Source organism: Drosophila arizonae, chromosome 3, assembly GCF_054131065.1.
Source record: "Drosophila arizonae isolate 15081-1271.41 chromosome 3, UAZ_ARI_1.0, whole genome shotgun sequence".
Taxonomy (NCBI): domain Eukaryota; kingdom Metazoa; phylum Arthropoda; class Insecta; order Diptera; family Drosophilidae; genus Drosophila; species Drosophila arizonae.
The window spans coordinates 32,060,074-32,079,369 of NC_142923.1; the positions used below are offsets into that span (position 1 = coordinate 32,060,074).

General features: G+C 40.6%; 1 protein-coding gene across 1 annotated transcript; it reads left to right on the forward strand.

Moving 5' to 3' along the window:
• The first annotated feature begins 2,068 nt into the window (after window positions 1-2,068).
• On the forward strand, window positions 2,069-18,655 carry LOC149270100 (uncharacterized). Its single transcript, XM_089463596.1, has one exon. The coding sequence runs from the start codon at window positions 2,690-2,692 to the stop codon at window positions 4,703-4,705; it is 2,016 nt and encodes a 671-aa protein (XP_089319722.1). The 5' UTR covers window positions 2,069-2,689; the 3' UTR covers window positions 4,706-18,655.
• Window positions 18,656-19,296: the final 641 nt, after the last annotated feature.

Genomic DNA, 19,296 nt, shown 5'->3' on the forward strand with positions numbered 1-19,296 from the left:
GGGCGCCTTGGCGGCGTACAAGTGCCAGAGCCGCGAGTTGAGCGGAAAAGCTTGGACCACGTCCCGGCGTCAGCAACGCCACCCACGGAGGCGGTGCATCGCGTGATGGCCCAGGATGCCGGATTCGATTTCGATCCGCACCGAGTGTACTACAGATGTGCACTTCGCGAGGGAATGTCGCAACGCGCAGGTGCTGATTTGTCGAAGATGCGGCAGAAAAGGGAGGAGCACACAAGAGTGTTGCCTTCAGACGGATGCGTAGTGGGGACGCGGAGGCTAAAAGAAGGGAAGATCGTCGCGGCGGTGAGTATTGGAGGCCAGATTATGACCGCCACAATCGACACCGGGGTGCGCCGAAATGCGGTTCAAGGAGAGTCACAGGAGTTACGGTCACGAATAAGGCTGGCGGACGGGTGGTCGCTAGACGTCCCGAGCTGTGTAGGTAAGAGGAGGTTGAACCCCGAGGTGCCAAGCTGGACTCCGCCGTCGGAGAAACGGAAAGCTCGGGCAGACGCCGGATCGCAGAGGGCGCCGGACATCTGTTAGCCTTCAGGAAGGAAGACGAGCGGCTAGAAACCGGGAGAGCATCTCCGATACAAGGAGCAGTGGGTCCGGAAGAAAAAGACGACGCAGGGCCTTCCCCCGTGAGATGGCCGGAGGACTTGAAACCCAATTTGAAGGAGTTTCTGGAGACCGAGATGGCACTCTACGAGAAGCTCGAGGGGGTGTCTCACGTCGCGGATCACAGCATCAGGATGCGAGACGATAAGCCTCTCAAACAAAGGTACTACCCGAAGAACCCGGCCATGCAGAAGGTAATCAACGAGCATGTCGACGAATTGCTCAGATTCGGAGCCATTAAGCCGTCGAGGAGCCCGCACAGTGTACCCACAGGAAGGTCAGGAAGAAGACAGGAGAATGACACATGTGTGTGGATTACCGGCAGCTCAACGCCCACTCGATACCGGACGCTAGGAATGCAAAACAATCGATGGTACTATCGATGGTTTTCTAAAACGGCGATACCTCGATATTATTTTCGTCTATCGATAGTCTGACATTCAAAAATGTGAACGTTAATTTGGCGAACGCCAATTCCGAAGAACGCAAAATGAGTCATACGAGCTAGTGTGCCAAAATGAGTAATATTGAAAGAACAAGTTCAGTGGCTCAGTTCAGTGAACTCACTCACTCATGAGCTACCCAAGTCTAATTCAAAGCTCGCACGCATAAATAAATTGTAAAAATTTTAATTTTAGTTATTTCATTTTGGATTTTTCCATCATAAGTACTTAGTATCAATGCAATAATAATATTAATATTATATTTGTTGAAGATTTTCGGTTTAAGTTGTTTAAATACTTTTAAGTTTGAATATTGTTTTTATTTCTTTTTATACCCTGAACCCATTTTCAATGGGAAATCAGGGTATAATGGTTTTGTTGAAATGTATGTAACAGGGAGAAGGAGGCGTGGCAGACCCCACGACGAGCTGAGTTGATTTGGCCCTGTCCGTCTGTCTGTCCGTCTGTCCGTCCGTCCGTCTGTCCGTCTTTCCGTATGTATGAACGCGTCGATTTCAGAAGATATAAGAGCTAGAGACTTCAAATTTTTTTTAAAATGTCCGTAATTACAGCGCGCATATCAAGTTTATTATTAAAAATCGATAACTCATCCCGATCTTTTTTTATCGATAAAAAACCTTATCGAAAACCAGTTATAAAATTATATCTTCTACACCTCTATTGCTAGAGTCTCCAAATTTTTAATGTATGCTTATATGCAATTTATACAATTTCGGTTTTTGTTAAAATTTACCCCCCTCCCTTAAATTCACCCCCTCACCATCACTTTTGTAAAAAGCGTATTTAAAATACTAGAGACTTGTGCTTTGGCAATTACATGCATATTCATGTTATAATCATAATCTGAAAGTTTCATGAAGATCGTACGTGCATAAAAACAAGTTATTAAACAATTAAGTTCTCATAGTAAGCGCACACTGCAGCCCATGCGTGTTTATGCGTGCCTGTGTGTGCGTACGTGCGTGTGTGTGCGTATGTAATGTATGTGTTGTGAATTAAAATATATCAAACGTTAATTTCGAATTAGATATCTATTGCACCCCAGTAAGTTATCGATAGGTCGCAGCCCTGGTCTCAAGCTTCGATATGTCGATCAGTTAGTCGTAAGAAAGAGCTGAAGAACGGCAGCACAACACATAAAAATAAATTTTACAAGTTTTACGTTTATTTGTTTAACGATCATTTAAGTATGTTTAAATAAGATTAATGCGTGAAATATTGAATATAACTATGGACAAATGGAATAAACCAATGGAAAAACTAAAGAAAACGACTAAAACTTATTCTATTTTCGTGATGTAATAAAATGAAATTACTTGCTAGCAAGAGTAGCAACAGTTTTATTTTTATTTGTTGCCGTTTTTTGGATGTGAATCACAATTATATAGAATTGTGATATTGGGAGCAATGCAGTGATACATACATAAGTACATGTGTGTCTGTATTGGCTCAAAGTCTTATTTTATCTGCCGTCGCTATTGGAATATATGGATCGCAATTACATGGAATTGTGAAATTCGGCGCAATACAGTGACACATACAAACGTGCATGTATGTCTGTATTGGTGTTTTTTCCGACGCTTTGAGTACATAGCTGAAGCAAGATGTCGGTTTTAAGAAGCGCAAAAAAGCAGAAGAAAGAAAATAAGAAGACAAACGACAAGTTAGATGAATTATTTGAAATGGATGCAAATAATAATGATATTGTTATTAATAAAGAGAAAGATAACAATATGAACAATGATTTGGTTAAAAGCGTATTAGAGCAAATTAAGCAATTAACTATGCAAGTGTCAACGATGCAGAATACTCAAGCGGAACAGAAGGGCATACTGGAAGAACTACAAGCTTCGCAGAATGCAGTTTGCGACAACGATGGACTAGTTGGTGCAGCAAAGGGCGGCCCAATGATTGCTATTATGGATGCTGGTGGCTTACATGGAAGCGCAACATCAAAAGTAAACGTCACGCCTACATCGAAACTGGATACGCACGAGGTGGTATCAGCAAATGGAAGCACTGGTTCTGGGAATTCTCATCGAGTCGACACAAATGATGATGATCGTGCCAAATGTATGGGCAAAGGTGATGCGCGTACTGGAGGCGGCATGGTTGAAACAGAAGCTGGAAGAGATGGAGCTGCATATGTGACCAACGTGGATTGTCAAGGAGTCACACTGGGTGACTTATGTGACAATCAAGATGAGCGGAGAGGCGTGTATGGCGTCTCGTCTGGAGCTGTGCAGCAAGCGGCGCCAACTGGTGGCGGCGTGAAACCTGATATACCGAATCTGAGAGGCGTGTATGGCGTCTCGTATGGAGCTGGTGCAGCTGCCCATGGAGCTTATGGCTTTGGTACAAGATGTGGAGTCCCCTATCCAGATGAATCGTTTGTTGAAGCCAGCATGTATGGTAACGTATCGGGGCATGTGGGATTTCGGGGTTGCGATCTAGTAGACTTGGCTGCACGGGGTCGCAGAACAAATGATAGAGAAGAACAGAATAGAACACACATGAGTATGCCACGTACTTCACCGTTGTATAAGTTAATTGATTTGCCAGAGTTTACAGGAAATGCTGAAGACTGGCCTGTATTTGTAACTATGTTTAGAGAATCATCAGCAGCGTATGGATACTCTAACTTGGAAAACTTGCTCAGATTGCAAAAGAGCTTGAAGGGACCGGCGAAGGAAGAAGTAAAAGGTCTTCTAATAAACCCGATCAATGTGGAACGCATCATAGAACGTCTACAATTTATGTATGGACGCCCGGAGTTACTCATAAAAAGCCAATTAGAGTTGATTGGTGAGATTCGTCCGGTTAATGAGAATAATTTGGAACGTTTGGTACATTTTTCGTCTAAAGTTGAGAATTTGGTAGTATTTTTACAGTCAGCAAATGCAGTGCAGCATTTGCACAATCCTGTACTTCTGCAGCAACTCGTGGAGAAGCTGCCAATGACGAAACGGATTCAGTGGATAGATTATGCAGCATCTATTCGCCCATATGCAGACTTAAGACACTTCACTGATTGGCTCAGTGGCGTGGCGAGAAGCGTTGCACGAGCAGCAACAACTATAAATAGTCAAAGGACACAATCAAGGAGTGGTCCAGCCAACACACAGAGGATATATCAAACTACTGAGCAGCCAACGAGACATGTTAATTCGCCGATAAAATTTTATCAGTGCGAGGAAGATCACACGATTCAGAAATGCGACGAATTTAACAAAGCAAGCACAAAGGAAAGGTGGTCCATGGTGAAACGATTGAGAGTTTGCTTTGGATGTCTGAACCGAGGACCCAGTTTGACGACATGCAAGAAGAAACGTAGTTGCGGTCAGGATGGTTGTATAAAGCTACATCATAAGTCACTGCATTATGTAATTATGAAAGATATGTCTACTAATAGCGCCGCGAAGGCAGCCATAAATAAGCTTGACCATGGAGGGTCGAAATTGTTATTTAAGGTTTTGCCAGTTGAGGTTATGGGTCCGAATAACCTAATAATGAAAACATATGCATTTCTAGACGAGGGATCATCGGCATCACTCGTAAATGAGAAACTTGCTTGTCAGCTGGGAGTGAATCAGAGAAGGTCTGATCTTACGCTTAACTAGATTGGTAGTCATGCGACTAATGTAAAGTCAATGAGCTGTCACTTGAGAATACGAGCCCCAGGAGGGAATGGAAAATGGATGAGGTTTGAAGCAAATACAGTCCCGGACTTGAAGCTACCTCTGCAGACGGTAGATCTGCAAGAATTGAAAAATAAATACAAACAGCTAAGAAATATCCCATTGGGCGGATATATGAATGCAGATCCCACAATTCTAATTGGGATAAATAATTGTCATCTAGGATCAACATCGAGAAGTATCAATCTGGATAGCAACTTGTTAGCAGCAAAAACGGAGTTAGGATGGCTTGTTTATGGATCGATGGGTTCGCAGAAACAAGTCCAGTCACCATTATTGCCAATCGTATTTTATACACATATTAAAGAAAATGCTGATGAGTCAAATTTGCATGAACTTATGTCTGATTATTTTTCAACAGAAAATTTTGGAGTAAAAGCGATTGGGAAAGCTTTGGAATCTGTAACTGTGCAGCGTGCTCGGAAAATATTGATGGAAACTACAAAGCGGCTTGAGGGAGCTTATGAAACTGGTCTCTTATGGTCTGAAGATGATGTACATTTTCCGGATAGTTACAATGCAGCTTTAAAGAGATTAAAGGCTATAGAATATAAATTGGAACGTAATGGAAAGTTCACAGAGTATAATGATGCTCTCATGGAATTTGTTAGAAAAGGATATGCAATAAAAATGTCGAACGAAGATGCAGAAAAGGTTGGTTCGAGGACGTGGTACCTACCACACTTCTCTGTATACAATGTTAATAAACCAAACAAGATACGGCTGGTATTTGACGCGGCTGCAATGGTCAACGGAGTGTCATTGAACTCCAAATTGCTAAAAGGACCAGATGAGAACCCGCCTTTACCGAAGATATTATATAAATTTCGACAGGGCAAGATTGGAATATGCGCGGATATAAAAGAGATGTTTCTTCAAGTATCAGTACGAGAAGAAGATCAAGACTCCTTGAGATTTTTATGGAGGAGTAACTGCTCAAACGGAAAAGTCGATACCTATAAGATGAAGGTTATGATATTCGGCGCTTCGTGCTCACCGTGCTGCGCTCAATACGTGAAGAATGTAAATGCGTATCAAGCTGTAAAATATAAGGATGAAGTGATCGACGCGATACACTCAAAACACTATGTGGACGATTATATTGCTAGTTTTCAATCTGAAGAACAAGCATGTGAAATAAGCAAAGAGGTATGTCGAGTACACAAAATGGCGCATTTCGAACTGAGAGGCTTTGTATGAAATTCAACGGAAGTACAAGCAAAATTAAACAAGGATACGAACGGTTAAAATGGACGTTGAGGCCATTGATAAGATTTTGGGTATGCATTGGCAAAGCACAGATGACAACTTCGTATTTGACTTGAAGTTAAATAAGGTGGATAAGGACATCGTAAGAGGGATTAAGTGTCCATCTAAACGACAATTGCTCAGTTTAGTGATGTCAATCTATGATCCATTTGATGCAAGCAGTGTGGCGACTTGGAATAGACTGGAATGATTTATTGCCCGAGGATTTATTCGTTCGATTTAAGCAATGGATGCTCCAAATCGAAAAGGTCAAGAATTTCAAGATAGGAAGATGCTACTCACCCCATTTTCTATCAAATGAAGCTGATGTGGAGTTGCATACATTTGTAGATGCAAGCGAACAGGCATTTGCTGCAGTTTCTTATTGGAGGATAACAGTAAACAATCATACTAATGTTGTATACCCCGGCTCGAATTGCAGGCTGCAAGTTATTCTAGATACCGCATCGGCTACGTAGTTGTCTTTTCCCTTTAGAAATGCTATAGTAAAATTATATTCCTCTAGTTCAAGTCTTATTCTGGTGAGTTTGGAGCTCGGATTTGTCATTGAAAATAGATATGTGAGTGCCCTGTGATCTGTTTTGACAGTGAAGTGTCTACCATAAATGTATGGCCTGAAGTACGTTATTGCCCAATGTATGGCTGTTAGTTCCTGTTCTGTTGTGCTTTTATTACTTTCTCCTTTAGTAAAAGATCTTGATGCGTATGCTACCGGGAGTTGAAGTCCATCTTTGTTTTGGGTCAGGACTGCTCTACAAGTTTGCTTACTGGCATCCGTTATATTGCAAAATTCTTTGCTGAAGTCTGGGTATTGGAGAAGTGTTGGATTCATTAATGCCGATTTTAGATGTTCGAAGGCGTTTTGGCAATCTGCCGTCCATTCGAATTTGACATATTTTTTGCATAACTTTGTTATGTGACGAGAATAGTTGGCGAAGTTCTTAATGAATCGTCTGTAGTAATTACAACAAGTAAGAACGTTGCAGTCGGGCGATACCGAAAGCAGAAGACTCATTCACAGCCCAAACGCTGGCAACCAGAGTATATAGTGCAATTTTCAAGTCTAATGTGCAGCAAAAAACACGGCATGATGCCATTAAAATTGGAAAATCATCGATAGCTATTGCATTCAAATTACATACATATATAATTTATACAATTTTGATTTTTATTATATATTTATATCCATATATTGGATACCGGCTTCAAGCTAACAGCAGATCAGCGCGATTTTCCTATGCTTGTGCACACACTCATCGTCTATTCTATGCGTACAGACAGAAGCGCGCCTTTTCTCACATTCTTAGAATTTCGATTGATTTCTGGACTTTCTAGCCGTTACTGTAGTTTTGTCTGAAGACGCTCTCTTAGTAAGCTATTCTATTTTAGCAACTGATTGTTCGAGCAAAGCAGTGGCGCGGGTGCTAAGGGCGACGCAAGTAATGTTAGAGTAGGGGAGGTTCGAACCTTTACTGTGTTATTTTTATACCCTGAACCCATTTTCAATGGGAAATCAGGGTATAATGGTTTTGTTGAAATGTATGTAACAGGGAGAAGGAGGCGTGGCAGACCCCACAAAGTATATATATTCTTGATCAGGGCGACGAGCTGAGTTGATTTGGCCCTGTCCGTCTATCTGTCCGTCTGTCCGTATGTATGAACGCGTCGATTTCAGAAGATATAAGAGCTAGAGACTTCAAATTTTTTTAAAAATGTCCGTAATTACAGCGCGCATATCAAGTTTATCATCCCGATCTTTTTTTATCGATAAAAACCCTTATCGAAAACCAGTTATAAAATTATATCTTCTACACCTTTATTGCTAGAGTCTCCAAATTTTTAATGTATGTGTTGTGAATTAAAATATATCAAACGTTAATTTCGAATTAGATATCTATTGCACCCCAGTAAGTTATCGATAGGTCGCAGCCCTGGTCTCAAGCTTCGATATGTCGATCAGTTAGTCGTAAGAAAGAGCTGAAGAACGGCAGCACAACACATAAAAATAAATTTTACAAGTTTTACGTTTATTTGTTTAACGATCATTTAATTATGTTTAAATAAGATTAATGCGTGAAATATTGAATATAACTATGGACAAATGGAATAAACCAATGGAAAAACTAAAGAAAACGACTAAAACTTATTCTATTTTCGTGATGTAATAAAATGAAATTACTTGCTAGCAAGAGTAGCAACAGTTTTATTTTTATTTGTTGCCGTTTTTTGGATGTGAATCACAATTATATAGAATTGTGATATTGGGAGCAATGCAGTGATACATACATAAGTACATGTGTGTCTGTATTGGCTCAAAGTCTTATTTTATCTGCCGTCGCTATTGGAATATATGGATCGCAATTACATGGAATTGTGAAATTCGGCGCAATACAGTGACACATACAAACGTGCATGTATGTCTGTATTGGTGTTTTTTCCGACGCTTTGAGTACATAGCTGAAGCAAGATGTCGGTTTTAAGAAGCGCAAAAAAGCAGAAGAAAGAAAATAAGAAGACAAACGACAAGTTAGATGAATTATTTGAAATGGATGCAAATAATAATGATATTGTTATTAATAAAGAGAAAGATAACAATATGAACAATGATTTGGTTAAAAGCGTATTAGAGCAAATTAAGCAATTAACTATGCAAGTGTCAACGATGCAGAATACTCAAGCGGAACAGAAGGGCATACTGGAAGAACTACAAGCTTCGCAGAATGCAGTTTGCGACAACGATGGACTAGTTGGTGCAGCAAAGGGCGGCCCAATGATTGCTATTATGGATGCTGGTGGCTTACATGGAAGCGCAACATCAAAAGTAAACGTCACGCCTACATCGAAACTGGATACGCACGAGGTGGTATCAGCAAATGGAAGCACTGGTTCTGGGAATTCTCATCGAGTCGACACAAATGATGATGATCGTGCCAAATGTATGGGCAAAGGTGATGCGCGTACTGGAGGCGGCATGGTTGAAACAGAAGCTGGAAGAGATGGAGCTGCATATGTGACCAACGTGGATTGTCAAGGAGTCACACTGGGTGACTTATGTGACAATCAAGATGAGCGGAGAGGCGTGTATGGCGTCTCGTCTGAAGCTGTGCAGCAAGCGGCGCCAACTGGTGGCGGCGTGAAATCTGGTATACCGAATCTGAGAGGCGTGTATGGCGTCTCGTATGGAGCTGGTGCAGCTGCCCATGGAGCTTATGGCTTTGGTACAAGATGTGGAGTCCCCTATCCAGATGAATCGTTTGTTGAAGCCAGCATGTATGGTAACGTATCGGGGCATGTGGGATTTCGGGGTTGCGATCTAGTAGACTTGGCTGCACGGGGTCGCAGAACAAATGATAGAGAAGAACAGAATAGAACACACATGAGTATGCCACGTACTTCACCGTTGTATAAGTTAATTGATTTGCCAGAGTTTACAGGAAATGCTGAAGACTGGCCTGTATTTGTAACTATGTTTAGAGAATCATCAGCAGCGTATGGATACTCTAACTTGGAAAACTTGCTCAGATTGCAAAAGAGCTTGAAGGGACCGGCGAAGGAAGAAGTAAAAGGTCTTCTAATAAACCCGATCAATGTGGAACGCATCATAGAACGTCTACAATTTATGTATGGACGCCCGGAGTTACTCATAAAAAGCCAATTAGAGTTGATTGGTGAGATTCGTCCGGTTAATGAGAATAATTTGGAACGTTTGGTACATTTTTCGTCTAAAGTTGAGAATTTGGTAGTATTTTTACAGTCAGCAAATGCAGTGCAGCATTTGCACAATCCTGTACTTCTGCAGCAACTCGTGGAGAAGCTGCCAATGACGAAACGGATTCAGTGGATAGATTATGCAGCATCTATTCGCCCATATACAGACTTAAGACACTTCACTGATTGGCTCAGTGGCGTGGCGAGAAGCGTTGCACGAGCAGCAACAACTATAAATAGTCAAAGGACACAATCAAGGAGTGGTCCAGCCAACACACAGAGGATATATCAAACTACTGAGCAGCCAACGAGACATGTTAATTCGTCGATAAAATGTTATCAGTGCGAGGGAGATCACACGATTCAGAAATGCGACGAATTTAACAAAGCAAGCACAAAGGAAAGGTGGTCCATGGTGAAACGATTGAGAGTTTGCTTTGGATGTCTGAACCGAGGACACAGTTTGACGACATGCAAGAAGAAACGTAGTTGCGGTCAGGATGGTTGTATAAAGCTACATCATAAGTCACTGCATTATGTAATTATGAAAGATGTGTCTACTAATAGCGCCGCGAAGGCAGCCATAAATAAGCTTGACCATGGAGGGTCGAAATTGTTATTTAAGGTTTTGCCAGTTGAGGTTATGGGTCCGAATAACCTAATAATGAAAACATATGCATTTCTAGACGAGGGATCATCGGCATCACTCGTAAATGAGAAACTTGCTTGTCAGCTGGGAGTGAATCAGAGAAGGTCTGATCTTACGCTTAACTAGATTGGTAGTCATGCGACTAATGTAAAGTCAATGAGCTGTCACTTGAGAATACGAGCCCCAGGAGGGAATGGAAAATGGATGAGGTTTGAAGCAAATACAGTCCCGGACTTGAAGCTACCTCTGCAGACGGTAGATCTGCAAGAATTGAAAAATAAATACAAACAGCTAAGAAATATCCCATTGGGCGGATATATGAATGCAGATCCCACAATACTAATTGGGATAAATAATTGTCATCTAGGATCAACATCGAGAAGTATCAATCTGGATAGCAACTTGTTAGCAGCAAAAACGGAGTTAGGATGGCTTGTTTATGGATCGATGGGTTCGCAGAAACAAGTCCAGTCTCCATTATTGCTAATCGTATTTTATACACATATTAAAGAAAATGCTGATGAGTCAAATTTGCATGAACTTATGTCTGATTATTTTTCAACAGAAAATTTTGGAGTAAAAGCGATTGGGAAAGCTTTGGAATCTGTAACTGTGCAGCGTGCTCGGAAAATATTGATGGAAACTACAAAGCGGCTTGAGGGAGCTTATGAAACTGGTCTCTTATGGTCTGAAGATGATGTACATTTTCCGGATAGTTACAATGCAGCTTTAAAGAGATTAAAGGCTATAGAATATAAATTGGAACGTAATGGAAAGTTCACAGAGTATAATGATGCTCTCATGGAATTTGTTAGAAAAGGATATGCAATAAAAATGTCGAACGAAGATGCAGAAAAGGTTGGTCCGAGGACGTGGTACCTACCACACTTCTCTGTATACAATGTTAATAAACCAAACAAGATACGGCTGGTATTTGACGCGGCTGCAATGGTCAACGGAGTGTCATTGAACTCCAAATTGCTGAAAGGACCAGATGAGAACCCGCCTTTACCGAAGATATTATATAAATTTCGACAGGGCAAGATTGGAATATGCGCGGATATAAAAGAGATGTTTCTTCAAGACTCCTTGAGATTTTTATGGAGGAGTAACTGCTCAAACGGAAAAGTCGATACCTATAAGATGAAGGTTATGATATTCGGCGCTTCGTGCTCACCGTGCTGCGCTCAATACGTGAAGAATGTAAATGCGTATCAAGCTGTAAAATATAAGGATGAAGTGATCGACGCGATACACTCAAAACACTATGTGGACGATTATATTGCTAGTTTTCAATCTGAAGAACAAGCATGTGAAATAAGCAAAGAGGTATGTCGAGTACACAAAATGGCGCATTTCGAACTGAGAGGCTTTGTATCAAATTCAACGGAAGTACAAGCAAAATTAAACAAGGATACGAACGGTTAAAATGGACGTTGAGGCCATTGATAAGATTTTGGGTATGCATTGGCAAAGCACAGATGACAACTTCGTATTTGACTTGAAGTTAAATAAGGTGGATAAGGACATCGTAAGAGGGATTAAGTGTCCATCTAAACGACAATTGCTCAGTTTAGTGATGTCAATCTATGATCCATTTGATGCAAGCAGTGTGGCGACTTGGAATAGACTGGAATGATTTATTGCCCGAGGATTTATTCGTTCGATTTAAGCAATGGATGCTCCAAATCGAAAAGGTCAAGAATTTCAAGATAGGAAGATGCTACTCACCCCATTTTCTATCAAATGAAGCTGATGTGGAGTTGCATACATTTGTAGATGCAAGCGAACAGGCATTTGCTGCAGTTTCTTATTGGAGGATAACAGTAAACAATCATACTAATGTTGTATACCCCGGCTCGAATTGCAGGCTGCAAGTTATTCTAGATACCGCATCGGCTACGTAGTTGTCTTTTCCCTTTAGAAATGCTATAGTAAAATTATATTCCTCTAGTTCAAGTCTTATTCTGGTGAGTTTGGAGCTCGGATTTGTCATTGAAAATAGATATGTGAGTGCCCTGTGATCTGTTTTGACAGTGAAGTGTCTACCATAAATGTATGGCCTGAAGTACGTTATTGCCCAATGTATGGCTGTTAGTTCCTGTTCTGTTGTGCTTTTATTACTTTCTCCTTTAGTAAAAGATCTTGATGCGTATGCTACCGGGAGTTGAAGTCCATCTTTGTTTTGGGTCAGGACTGCTCTACAAGTTTGCTTACTGGCATCCGTTATATTGCAAAATTCTTTGCTGAAGTCTGGGTATTGGAGAAGTGTTGGATTCATTAATGCCGATTTTAGATGTTCGAAGGCGTTTTGGCAATCTGCCGTCCATTCGAATTTGACATATTTTTTGCATAACTTTGTTATGTGACGAGAATAGTTGGCGAAGTTCTTAATGAATCGTCTGTAGTAATTACAACAAGTAAGAACGTTGCAATCGGGCGATACCGAAAGCAGAAGACTCATTCACAGCCCAAACGCTGGCAACCAGAGTATATAGTGCAATTTTCAAGTCTAATGTGCAGCAAAAAACACGGCATGATGCCATTAAAATTGGAAAATCATCGATAGCTATTGCATTCAAATTACATACATATATAATTTATACAATTTTGATTTTTATTATATATTTATATCCATATATTGGATACCGGCTTCAAGCTAACAGCAGATCAGCGCGATTTTCCTATGCTTGTGCACACACTCATCGTCTATTCTATGCGTACAGACAGAAGCGCGCCTTTTCTCACATTCTTAGAATTTCGATTGATTTCTGGACTTTCTAGCCGTTACTGTAGTTTTGTCTGAAGACGCTCTCTTAGTAAGCTATTCTATTTTAGCAACTGATTGCTCGAGCAAAGCAGTGGCGCGGGTGCTAAGGGCGACGCAAGTAATGTTAGAGTAGGGGAGGTTCGAACCTTTACTGTGTTATTTTTATACCCTGAACCCATTTTCAATGGGAAATCAGGGTATAATGGTTTTGTTGAAATGTATGTAACAGGGAGAAGGAGGCGTGGCAGACCCCACAAAGTATATATATTCTTGATCAGGGCGACGAGCTGAGTTGATTTGGCCCTGTCCGTCTATCTGTCCGTCTGTCCGTATGTATGAACGCGTCGATTTCAGAAGATATAAGAGCTAGAGACTTCAAATTTTTTTTTAAATGTCCGTAATTACAGCGCGCATATCAAGTTTATCATCCCGATCTTTTTTTATCGATAAAAACCCTTATCGAAAACCAGTTATAAAATTATATCTTCTACACCTTTATTGCTAGAGTCTCCAAATTTTTAATGTATGTGTTGTGAATTAAAATATATCAAACGTTAATTTCGAATTAGATATCTATTGCACCCCAGTAAGTTATCAATAGGTCGCAGCCCTGGTCTCAAGCTTCGATATGTCGATCAGTTAGTCGTAAGAAAGAGCTGAAGAACGGCAGCACAACACATAAAAATAAATTTTACAAGTTTTACGTTTATTTGTTTAACGATCATTTAATTATGTTTAAATAAGATTAATGCGTGAAATATTGAATATAACTATGGACAAATGGAATAAACCAATGGAAAAACTAAAGAAAACGACTAAAACTTATTCTATTTTCGTGATGTAATAAAATGAAATTACTTGCTAGCAAGAGTAGCAACAGTTTTATTTTTATTTGTTGCCGTTTTTTGGATGTGAATCACAATTATATAGAATTGTGATATTGGGAGCAATGCAGTGATACATACATAAGTACATGTGTGTCTGTATTGGCTCAAAGTCTTATTTTATCTGCCGTCGCTATTGGAATATATGGATCGCAATTACATGGAATTGTGAAATTCGGCGCAATACAGTGACACATACAAACGTGCATGTATGTCTGTATTGGTGTTTTTTCGACGCTTTGAGTACATAGCTGAAGCAAGATGTCGGTTTTAAGAAGCGCAAAAAAGCAGAAGAAAGAAAATAAGAAGACAAACGACAAGTTAGATGAATTATTTGAAATGGATGCAAATGATAATGATATTGTTATTAATAAAGAGAAAGATAACAATATGAATAATGATTTGGTTAAAAGCTTATTAGAGCAAATTAAGCAATTAACTATGCTAAGCGGCCCAATAATTGCTATTATGGATGCTGGTGGCTTACATGGAAGCGCAACATCAAAAGTAAACGTCACGCCTACATCGAAACTGGATACGCACGAGGTGGTATCAGCAAATGGAAGCACTGGTTCTGGGAATTCTCATCGACTCGATACAAATGATGATGATCGTGCCAAATGTATGGGCAAAGGTGATGCGCGTACTGGTGGCGGCATGGTTGAAACAGAAGCTGGAAGAGATGGAGCTGCATATGTGACCAACGTGGATTGTCAAGGAGTCACACTGGGTGACTTATGTGACAATCAAGATGAGCGGAGAGGCGTGTATGGCGTCTCGTCTGAAGCTGTGCAGCAAGCGGCGCCAACTGGTGGCGGCGTGAAACCTGGTATACCGAATCTGAGAGGCGTGTATGGCGTCTCGTATGGAGCTGGTGCAGCTGCCCATGGAGCTTATGGCTTTGGTACAAGATGTGGAGTCCCCTATCCAGATTTCGGGGTTGCGATCTAGTAGACTTGGCTGCACGGGGTCGCAGAACAAATGATAGAGAAGAACAGAATAGAACACACATGAGTATACCACGTACTTCACCGTTGTATAAGTTAATTGATTTGCCAGAGTTTACAGGAAATGCTGAAGACTGGCCTGTATTTGTAACTATGTTTAGAGAATCATCAGCAGCGTATGGATACTCTAACTTGGAAAACTTGCTCAGATTGCAAAAGAGCTTGAAGGGACCGGCGAAGGAAGAAGTAAAAGGTCTTCTAATAAACCCGATCAATGTGGAACGCATCATAGAACGTCTACAATTTATGTATGGACGCCCGGAGTTACTCATAAAAAGCCAATTAGAGTTGATTGGTGAGATTCGTCCGGTTAATGAGAATAATTTGGAACGTTTGGTACATTTTTCGTCTAAAGTTGAGAATTTGGTAGTATTTTTACAGTCAGCAAATGCAGTGCAGCATTTGCACAATCCTGTACTTCTGCAGCAACTCGTGGAGAAGCTGCCAATGACGAAACGGATTCAGTGGATAGATTATGCAGCATCTATTCGCCCATATGCAGACTTAAGACACTTCACTGATTGGCTCAGTGGCGTGGCGAGAAGCGTTGCACGAGCAGCAACAACTATAAATAGTCAAAGGACACAATCAAGGAGTGGTCCAGCCAACACACAGAGGATATATCAAACTACTGAGCAGCCAACGAGACATGTTAATTCGTCGATAAAATGTTATCAGTGCGAGGGAGATCACACGATTCAGAAATGCGACGAATTTAACAAAGCAAGCACAAAGGAAAGGTGGTCCATGGTGAAACGATTGAGAGTTTGCTTTGGATGTCTGAACCGAGGACACAGTTTGACGACATGCAAGAAGAAACGTAGTTGCGGTCAGGATGGTTGTATAAAGCTACATCATAAGTCACTGCATTATGTAATTATGAAAGATGTGTCTACTAATAGCGCCGCGAAGGCAGCCATAAATAAGCTTGACCATGGAGGGTCGAAATTGTTATTTAAGGTTTTGCCAGTTGAGGTTATGGGTCCGAATAACCTAATAATGAAAACATATGCATTTCTAGACGAGGGATCATCGGCATCACTCGTAAATGAGAAACTTGCTTGTCAGCTGGGAGTGAATCAGAGAAGGTCTGATCTTACGCTTAACTAGATTGGTAGTCATGCGACTAATGTAAAGTCAATGAGCTGTCACTTGAGAATACGAGCCCCAGGAGGGAATGGAAAATGGATGAGGTTTGAAGCAAATACAGTCCCGGACTTGAAGCTACCTCTGCAGACGGTAGATCTGCAAGAATTGAAAAATAAATACAAACAGCTAAGAAATATCCCATTGGGCGGATATATGAATGCAGATCCCACAATTCTAATTGGGATAAATAATTGTCATCTAGGATCAACATCGAGAAGTATCAATCTGGATAGCAACTTGTTAGCAGCAAAAACGGAGTTAGGATGGCTTGTTTATGGATCGATGGGTTCGCAGAAACAAGTCCAGTCACCATTATTGCTAATCGTATTTTATACACATATTAAAGAAAATGCTGATGAGTCAAATTTGCATGAACTTATGTCTGATTATTTTTCAACAGAAAATTTTGGAGTAAAAGCGATTGGGAAAGCTTTGGAATCTGTAACTGTGCAGCGTGCTCGGAAAATATTGATGGAAACTACAAAGCGGCTTGAGGGAGCTTATGAAACTGGTCTCTTATGGTCTGAAGATGATGTACATTTTCCGGATAGTTACAATGCAGCTTTAAAGAGATTAAAGGCTATAGAATATAAATTGGAACGTAATGGAAAGTTCACAGAGTATAATGATGCTCTCATGGAATTTGTTAGAAAAGGATATGCAATAAAAATGTCGAACGAAGATGCAGAAAAGGTTGGTCCGAGGACGTGGTACCTACCACACTTCTCTGTATACAATGTTAATAAACCAAACAAGATACGGCTGGTATTTGACGCGGCTGCAATGGTCAACGGAGTGTCATTGAACTCCAAATTGCTGAAAGGACCAGATGAGAACCCGCCTTTACCGAAGATATTATATAAATTTCGACAGGGCAAGATTGGAATATGCGCGGATATAAAAGAGATGTTTCTTCAAGTATCAGTACGAGAAGAAGATCAAGACTCCTTGAGATTTTTATGGAGGAGTAACTGCTCAAACGGAAAAGTCGATACCTATAAGATGAAGGTTATGATATTCGGCGCTTCGTGCTCACCGTGCTGCGCTCAATACGTGAAGAATGTAAATGCGTATCAAGCTGTAAAATATAAGGATGAAGTGATCGACGCGATACACTCAAAACACTATGTGGACGATTATATTGCTAGTTTTCAATCTGAAGAACAAGCATGTGAAATGAGCAAAGAGGTATGTCGAGTACACAAAATGGCGCATTTCGAACTGAGAGGCTTTGTATCAAATTCAACGGAAGTACAAGCAAAATTAAACAAGGATACGAACGGTTAAAATGGACGTTGAGGCCATTGATAAGATTTTGGGTATGCATTGGCAAAGCACAGATGACAACTTCGTATTTGACTTGAAGTTAAATAAGGTGGATAAGGACATCGTAAGAGGGATTAAGTGTCCATCTAAACGACAATTGCTCAGTTTAGTGATGTCAATCTATGATCCATTTGATGCAAGCAGTGTGGCGACTTGGAATAGACTGGAATGATTTATTGCCCGAGGATTTATTCGTTCGATTTAAGCAATGGATGCTCCAAATCGAAAAGGTCAAGAATTTCAAGATAGGAAGATGCTACTCACCCCATTTTCTATCAAATGAAGCTGATGTGGAGTTGCATACATTTGTAGATGCAAGCGAACAGGCATTTGCTGCAGTTTCTTATTGGAGGATAACAGTAAACAATCATACTAATGTTGTATACCCCGGCTCGAATTGCAGGCTGCAAGTTATTCTAGATACCGCATCGGCTACGTAGTTGTCTTTTCCCTTTAGAAATGCTATAGTAAAATTATATTCCTCTAGTTCAAGTCTTATTCTGGTGAGTTTGGAGCTCGGATTTGTCATTGAAAATAGATATGTGAGTGCCCTGTGATCTGTTTTGACAGTGAAGTGTCTACCATAAATGTATGGCCTGAAGTACGTTATTGCCCAATGTATGGCTGTTAGTTCCTGTTCTGTTGTGCTTTTATTACTTTCTCCTTTAGTAAAAGATCTTGATGCGTATGCTACCGGGAGTTGAAGTCCATCTTTGTTTTGGGTCAGGACTGCTCTACAAGTTTGCTTACTGGCATCCGTTATATTGCAAAATTCTTTGCTGAAGTCTGGGTATTGGAGAAGTGTTGGATTCATTAATGCCGATTTTAGATGTTCGAAGGCGTTTTGGCAATCTGCCGTCCATTCGAATTTGACATATTTTTTGCATAACTTTGTTATGTGACGAGAATAGTTGGCGAAGTTCTTAATGAATCGTCTGTAGTAATTACAACAAGTAAGAACGTTGCAATCGGGCGATACCGAAAGCAGAAGACTCATTCACAGCCCAAACGCTGGCAACCAGAGTATATACACTTGCTCGCAGAACTCTGCGTACACTGGCAAACAAACCCCTATTTCTAAGTTTACATATATATAGTATTTAATATAGAAGACTTACGGCAATACCGCTTTTTGTATAACAATTTTCATGTATTTATTAACATAATTATGTTTTCATTTTATTAATAAAACTAAACCTAATATTAAAAAAAATTATAAACAAAACACATTACCAAAAAATGACACCTCAAAAGTCTGCGTACATTTTAAGTTTGCTACGTACAGCGCTGGAATTTGTTAGTTGTTAGTATCTTGTAGGATACCCTTTTTGTTTTAACACCTCAGCCAGACGGCGAGGCATTGACTCAACCAGCTTTTTAGTGTCCTCTGCAGTTATTTTGCCCCATTCTTCCATCATGACCTCCTTCAGCATGTTCTTAGACCTTATGGTGTGCTGCCGAATCCTACGCTCGAGTAAGTCCCATAGATGCTCAATAGGATTGAGGTCTGGGGACTGGGGAGGCGTTCGGAGTTGGCTTTTTACATTGTAAAGCAGCCAGAGCTTTACATTGTGGGCTGTATGCTTCGGATCATTGTCCTGTTGGAAGCAAAATTCGCCCTCCAGGTGCAATTTTTGGGCACTCTGATGCAGATTCTCACTAAGAACTTTTATATAATCCTTATGGTCCATTGTTAATTCTATAAAAGAGAGATTTCCCACGCCACTAGCCGCCATACATCCCCACACCAT